Source organism: Enoplosus armatus, chromosome 12, assembly GCF_043641665.1.
Source record: "Enoplosus armatus isolate fEnoArm2 chromosome 12, fEnoArm2.hap1, whole genome shotgun sequence".
Taxonomy (NCBI): domain Eukaryota; kingdom Metazoa; phylum Chordata; class Actinopteri; order Centrarchiformes; family Enoplosidae; genus Enoplosus; species Enoplosus armatus.
This window is the reverse complement of record NC_092191.1, coordinates 18282158-18289667: the sequence shown is the minus strand read 5'-3', so window position 1 is coordinate 18289667 and position 7510 is coordinate 18282158. Positions and strand designations below refer to the sequence as shown.

The 7510-nt window shown below is 41.7% G+C and overlaps 1 protein-coding gene across 4 annotated transcripts; it reads left to right on the top strand.

Moving 5' to 3' along the window:
* The first annotated feature begins 1737 nt into the window (after nt 1-1737).
* Nucleotides 1738-6998, top strand: eif3s6ip (eukaryotic translation initiation factor 3, subunit 6 interacting protein). 4 transcript variants are annotated; one of them, XM_070915619.1, is made up of 15 exons: nt 1738-1871; nt 2211-2253; nt 2415-2625; nt 2708-2787; nt 3160-3221; nt 3323-3392; nt 3501-3574; nt 3843-4014; nt 4258-4412; nt 4593-4763; nt 4992-5125; nt 5456-5629; nt 5970-6159; nt 6486-6566; nt 6785-6998. In XM_070915619.1, exons 1-15 carry the CDS (start codon nt 1848-1850, stop codon nt 6866-6868), a joined length of 1725 nt encoding a protein of 574 aa, XP_070771720.1. In that variant the 5' UTR covers nt 1738-1847; the 3' UTR covers nt 6869-6998. The 4 variants fall into 4 exon arrangements, with proteins under 4 accessions (XP_070771720.1, XP_070771722.1, XP_070771723.1 ...); XM_070915621.1 differs by having other exon boundaries at nt 1749-1886; XM_070915622.1 differs by lacking the exons at nt 3323-3392; nt 3501-3574 and having other exon boundaries at nt 1750-1886.
* Nucleotides 6999-7510: the final 512 nt, after the last annotated feature.

The window sequence follows — 7510 nt, the reverse complement described above, 5'->3', positions numbered from 1 at the left end:
ACCAAAGCGTAAAAACTGCCTCTGGAAGAAGTCGGAAATGTTTAAAAATCCACTGTAGTCCTTGAGAAAAAATGTCAGTGGTGGAGAGGGGGTTGCTGGTTTATTTCACTTCGTCTCCTTGGCTTCGTCTGCCAAACCGTTTGTGTAGACACTCTCCTTATTTCTGGCAGTGCGATAAACCCCCCCGTGTCCCTGACCTTTTCCCCTCCCTCGGTGTCTCTTCTCCCTTTCTCCCTCTATCCAATTCGACTTCTTTTCTCCACACCCCCTCCCTCCACACTTTTTTGTCGACTAGATCCCTTATCGGATGCAGGCAGTTCCCGAGCCGGTAGGTGTAGGTGTAGTTTTAGAGGGACTCCGTCTGCTGCTGGTAGCTGAGACACACACGTCATGTATTCTTTTCTTTCACCATTTTTTTTCTTTTACTTTTCCCTCAAAACCACAACGAGAAATGTTTTTTTTTCCAGAGGACCTTGTGATGATGGTCGATTGGCAAAGAGAGGAGGGGATCAGACCGGCTACTGTGTGCTGGGAGGGTCAGCAAGAAGACAGACAGACAGACAGACAGACACACACACACACACACACACACACACACACACACACTAGCTTCAATATACAATTTGGATTTTGTGGATTCCCTCTAACACAACACACAAACAGATATAATACAATTTGGTAGTTAGGGTCAAAAAGCTCAAACCTGCCCCTTTGATTGATTTAAATAACATATTACACGCAAAGCAGTGATGCCAAACTGATTTGAGTAGTAATATTCAACTAGTATGATGAATAGGCTACTGAAGCCAGATTTGGAGTTACATGAGCAATTTATTCTTGAGGCTCTTCTTGACGTACCTTTTGACAAGTCAGTGGCCATCCAAGCCTTCCTTATTAATGGAGAGAGCGGCATCTTGTGACTATAGCGCCACCTAGCGGCATTTACAAGTAGTTACAAATTCTCACAGCCCGCTCATATTGACCTGATACAATAACATCATCCATTTTCACTTTACTTTATATTCTGAGCTGCACTATATCACGAGTTGCACATTTTAAATTTGTTTTAACCTATTTTGTTTTTAATAAAATTAAATTATTTTTAATCAGCTTTATAATTATGTCTTTTAAACTAATTCCCAGTTGTGAGACTGCGCGACTTTCATCACACTTTTAATACATATATATAATCCAACGGCTGCAGAGAAAGTTGTAGAAATATCTAAATAATATGAAGGTAAAACCAAACAATGAGGTTGCTTCGTAAATATCATATCATAAACACTATCTGTTCGTAACGTGGGACATTTTGACTTGTCAAATACAAGTGTAACATTATTTAATTATTGCAATGCGATAATTGCTGGAAGGGAGCCGTCATTGATGCTATTAGTTCAAACTGCCAGGACAAGTCCAAATGTCTGCTGTCTATGAAAGTCTATGAATGTGACGTAGAGGGCCTCAGGATAGCAAGGATGATTCTCTGGCAGGAGCGCCATCGTGTCTTTTGTGGCAGTTTGGAGAAAGTGTAAAATGTAACACGAATTAACAAGAAATAATAATGTTCTTTCAACAAAATCCCCATGTATTGTTACCGGTTGATAAAAAAAAAAAACCGGGCCATGGACTGTCTTGCCAACAAGGGCCATTGAACATACACGTTACAGATACTCAAATTCCCACAATGCTTCGATGCTGTTGCCTACACTCGCACGTCACTGTTTTTTCCTTCCGCTTCCTGTCGTCTCTCCAGCGCCAGCTGCGTGGTTTAGCGGCATTAGCTAGCCGAGCACACATTCTCCCTTTTCACTCCAGTGTCATACGAGTTTGGACTAATAATTAGCATCATGTCATTCCCTGCCGAGGAAGAGGTCAGTACACATTCTGTACTCCAGACATTTGAATGCCTTCATGATAATAACAATGACACGCTAGGTAGCGGTAGCCGGTTAGCTAGCTAGCTGCATAGCTAGCTCAACTACACTGGCATAACAGATGAGCTAGCAAGATATTAATGATTGTTGTGGCCTTGTTTCTGAGGAGAATGCAGCCAAAACACCACACTCTCTGTGACGTTATGTAGTTTCGTGAGATAGAGAATAACGTTTTAGGCAAGTAAGTGAACAAGCTAGCGTTAATGATGACCGCCTGTTTGACAGATGTTAACTTTGCATCAGTAACAAATATCTGACTACTCTGTTTCTTTCCAGTACGATCCGTACACCTACCCAAACGACTACGACCTGCACACCGGTTAGTATACACACTCTCATGTATCAACTCCTCTTGCATATAATCAGGATATAGCCCATTATGTGTGAAGTCAGTACTTATAGCTGTACACATTTGAAGTACTTCATACAGTGAGTTGCAGTGAGCTAGTGTCTCCTCCTCACTCTCCCATCTCCCTGCAGGTGACCCCAAAGCAGACCTGGCGTATGAGAGGCAGTATGAGCAGCAGACCTACCACGTCATCCCAGAGGTGATCAAGAACTTCCTGCAGTACTTCCACAAAACCATCTCTGACCTGATTGACCAGAAGGTTTATGAGTTGCAATCCAACCGTGTGTCCAGCGAGAGCATTGAGCAGAAAATCTATGAGATCCAGGATGTCTATGAGAACAGGTAAACTCAACTCTCCGTGTATAAACCTCGCTAGAGCTGTGTGTGATGAATGTCTTACCTGTCCTATTTTGTTCCTGTTCAGCTGGAATAAGTTGACTGACCGTTTCTTTAAGAACTCGCCTTGGCCAGAGGCTGAGGCCATCGCATCACTCGTTGGCAACGGTGAGTGTGTCATCCATCATCTGTCCTGTTTCTGCCTTTTAACAGTCACCATCATTTGTTTTTCATTGTAGAAATCCTTTATTTTCTTGAATTGCTTCTTGATGTGATGAATGAAATATACATTTGCCCAATAGTTTTCCACTGATATTAGCTAATACTTTTACATGTCATTGTACAAGCAGCTCTAAAGGCAAGACACTTATGTGGTTGTTGATTATGTTGTTTTGTTGCTGTGTTAACAGTTTTTACAGTGTATTCATTGACAGACCTCTGTTATTTCTTGATATGGGTTTAAATTATAAATGAGTGCATCCCTGTGTGGTTCAGCAGTGCGAATGTTTCATGTCATTGTTTGCCTGTTATCTCTTACAGATGCTGTGTTCCTCATCCTCTATAAGGAACTGTACTACAGACACATCTACGCTAAAGTCAGCGTGAGTAACTGCTACATATAAACACTTAACAATCTCTCTCTTGATTACTGGGGAACCTGCAGAATGTATTTTGTTGTAAATATTGTTTTCTTGATAATCAGGGTGGACCGACTTTGGATCAGAGGTTTGAGTCGTACTATAATTACTGCAACCTCTTCAACTACATTCTCAGTAAGTTACCAGAGTACTCCTTACATTTTTCTCTCACCTGTAGTTATCAGTGTAAAATAAAAGCTAATGAAAGACTGTTCATATGAGAATGCTTGTGATTGTAAACAGATGCTGATGGCCCCGCCCCCTTGGAGCTGCCAAACCAGTGGCTCTGGGACATCATTGATGAGTTCATCTATCAGGTACCAGTGCATTATATTCTTTTTTAAATGTATCCTCAGTTAACAAGAACATGAGTAAGAATCAGTGATAAAAGAAAGACCAGGTCAAAGAGTAGTTGCCAGTAATTTGTAGGCTTGTATTAGCCTTTAAGGAGTACCAGACGGGTGGTATATTAAACAGGACTTTCACATACTTTGCTGTGGTTATAACCTCACCTATCTCACTGCTGTCTAACAGCCCACAGAAAGTTTACATGCTGCTAACACAGATACACTCTCCCCTCTCCAGTTCCAGTCCTTCAGTCAGTACCGCTGCAAGACGGCCAAAAAGTCAGAGGAGGAGATCGAATTCCTGAGGAACAACCCAAAGATCTGGAACGTCCACAGCGTCCTCAACGTTCTCCACTCCCTGGTGGACAAGAGCAACATTAACCGCCAGCTTGAGATCTACACCAGCGGAGGTAAAGAAGAATGTTTTGGAGATATTTATATCGTGTTTTTAAATTTTTTTTTAAATGAAAGGCATTGCACCTTGTTAAAGTGCCCAAAATGAGGTGAAGTTTAGGTTCTCTGTAGATTTATAGTCGTTCTATAGTAGTTTGTTGCTATTCTGGTGAGAAAGTAACCTCCACATGTAGACTTCAGTGTATTCAGTTTAGGTGTTATACGAGGCAGCTAACATGTTATTTGTTGCCGTGTTGCAGGAGACCCAGAGAGTGTGGCCGGAGAATATGGGCGTCACTCCCTCTACAAGATGTTGGGTTACTTCAGCTTGGTGGGGCTCCTGAGGCTTCACTCTCTGCTTGGTGATTATTACCAGGCCATCAAAGTCCTGGAGAACATTGAGCTCAACAAGAAGGTAAGGCCTTATTTAAAGCGCCTAATGTAGAGAGTTCTACTGAGTATGCTGAGTCCTCCATTTATTCTTTCAGTATTTCAAACTTTTTGACCTATAATCACTTAGTTTAAGGCTGCATCATATTGCTTTTTCTTCTGTCTAGTCCACACCCCTGTATCAATCCGGTTTCCTGTCTTTCAGAGTATGTACTCCCGTGTGCCCGAGTGCCAGATCACCACCTATTATTATGTGGGTTTTGCCTACCTGATGATGAGGCGCTACCAGGATGCAATTCGAGTCTTTGCCAATATCCTGCTCTACATCCAGAGGACGAGAAACATGTTCCAGAGATCAACATATAAATATGAGATGGTCAGTCAGAGCTTCTTAGACAATTTGGGAGGCTTTTTTTTAGCTTTAGCTATGGATTCTCCCACCTGTCTCAAAAAGTATTTTTTGTTGAACATATTCTGAAAAATGCTGATGCTTGTGTTGACTTGCATGAATAATAAAGCATTTCCATTTATGCATTCTTTGAAATCACCAAACAGTATTGTAATTTAAACAGATGTCATTATATTTGTATAATACGTTTTTTAGATTAACAAACAAAATGAGCAGATGCACGGCCTCCTGGCCATCGCTCTCACCATGTACCCGATGCGCATCGATGAGAGCATCCACACCCAGCTGAGGGAGAAGTACGGAGACAAGATGCTGCGAATGCAGAAAGGGTAAGAAAGAAACTCCTCAGTGTTGAGGATCAGTGTTTGTGTCACTGTGTTGTCAGTCTTTATTACCTTTATTTTATTTGTGTGTATTCAATTTAAATCTTTTTAACACTTAAAATATCTTTTTTATATTGGCCAGACAGTCATGTTTTGATACTTAGTTCTTATGTTATGACACTGTAATGTACAAAGAAACACATGCATCTGTTTGCTTGTGGGTCTGAGCACTGCCATAGCTCCATTGTTGTTGTATGTAGGCCCATCCTGCATCAGGATGGCTGTAGTGCACTGTCAGTAACGTTGGCAACACAAACGTTCCCTTTTCTATCATAGAGACCTGCAGGTGTTTGAAGAGCTGTTCAGCTTCGCCTGTCCCAAGTTCCTGTCACCTGTGGTGCCAAACTACGACAACGTCCACCCCAACTACCACAAAGAGCCTTTCCAGCAGCAGCTGAAGGTCTTTGCTGAGGAGGTGCAGCAGCAGGCCCAGCTCTCCACCATTCGCAGGTAGAGCAAACCAACTTTGAGTGTGTGGCATAGTTAAAGAGGCCCTGTGGAGTTTTCTTGAAAACAAACAAAAGTTAGGTTTACATTCAGTGTTTCTCACTGAAATGCATTGTGTATTTGTGTATTGATCAGTGGAACAGTGTGAGTCTAAAACCCTACAAGGAACCTTTAATGTACGTGTATGGAGTGGTACATTTTGGATACAGTTTTTCTGCTTTGTACGCAGGTTTTTTTTTTAAATTTTTTAACGCCTCTGGCCCTTCAGAAACACTTAACAGTACTTTTAGAAACCTGTTGACTCTGGTGTGGTTGTCATCTAAGTCACAATGTGTTCTTACAGTTTCCTGAAGCTGTATACCACCATGCCAGTAGCCAAACTGGCAGGATTCCTGGACATGACTGAGCAGGAGTTCCGTATTCAGCTGCTCGTCTTCAAACACAAGATGAAGAACCTGGTGTGGACCAGTGGCATCTCAGCGTTGGACGGAGAGTTCCAGTCTGCTTCTGAGGTTGACTTTTACATTGACAAGGTGTGTTAAAGTCTGTTAAATGAAAGTGATGTCCTCAACTTTTCTGTATCGTCACATACAGTATAAATAGTAAGTCATGGGGGCGGATGGACCGTGGGTAATGCCTCTGCCAAAAACGCATTTAAAGTGCAGTTGGTTTGGTTAAAATGATACAGTAGGTTCAGGAACCTGTTATTTTTCACAGCAGGTCCAAATTGCATGTGCACATGCTGTATATAAACAGTCAGTGAGAAAGTAATGTTAGGGGGTGATATGGCTCACTGTGGCACGTTGTTCTGAGTAGCTCTGTATGCTTGATGAGCTTTTTCTCTGAACCACGCCCACAGGACATGATCCACATTGCAGACACTAAAGTTGCTCGTCGGTACGGAGACTTTTTCATCAGACAGATCCACAAGTTTGAGGAGGTGAGTAGTGATTCCATCATGCCTTGAATGGCATTTCATTCAACATGGAAAACAGATAAAAAGTCTCAATTTTAGAGCCAGTTTGGAATTGAAAGTATTGTTACTTAGCTCTTCTAGTGACTGATTCCATTGCTAGCCTTCTCCTGAACACATCTGTTTTAAACATCTTGCTTCCAGTTTAATCTTGTGTGTGAAAAATGACCTCCGTCTTCCCACAGTTGAATAAGACGCTGAAGAAGATGCCAGCCTCGGGCACCACCACCACTGCAGCATCCACGAGTGCTGCAAGCCGAGCGGTCTGACCAAGAGCAGTGAAGAAGACCTCAGGGACTGAGCCCTCTGCCCCTTTAAGTTTTTTGAGAACTATTATTGATGAAGACTTTTCTATGTAACCTGGTAATAATAAAAGGATGGCGTGGTGGTGTGCTAAAACTCTTGATTTTTCTTTGTTACCTGTCAAATGTTTACTCTTAACAACCACTAGATGGCAGTATGTACAAAGCTGTCACACTGCCTCACATGCTGAGTTTTGAAAAACTGAAACGTGCGCAAAGTGAATGGAAATTAGTTAAGCTTTGGTCTGTTCAAATTGTATCTGTGACTGCAGGAGAATTCAACCTTGAGCTCATCATTGGAGGACAAATATTTCAGGTCACGAGTCATTAAGGTTTCTTACTTCTTAGTACCTGTCTGGCTCTTTCAATATCCTGCTTGAGCTTCTGTTACATCAGTTGCCATGGTGTTTTTGGAGGTAAAAGGCCGTTGCATATTTCTTTTATTACCACAGATCATCCAACATTTCCCAACACAGGTCTCAGGACTGGTGACAATAACGACAAAGAAATAAAAATTTACAAAATGGAAATATAAAAAATGAATCTTAAAAACACACCACTCATCAGAAACAGCATCAGTTGTCATATAAAGGAAAACAGAACGATATA

Excerpts from the sequence above, each read along its gene's own strand:
- eif3s6ip (XM_070915621.1), top strand. The coding sequence starts at position 1,848 with ATGTCATTCCCTGCCGAGGAAGAGGTCAGTACACATTCT. Across the intron at positions 4,764-4,991 it reads CAACATATAAATATGAGATG|ATTAACAAACAAAATGAGCA; the intron begins GTCAGTCAGAGC and ends TACGTTTTTTAG. Across the intron at positions 6,160-6,485 it reads TTGACTTTTACATTGACAAG|GACATGATCCACATTGCAGA; the intron begins GTGTGTTAAAGT and ends CCACGCCCACAG.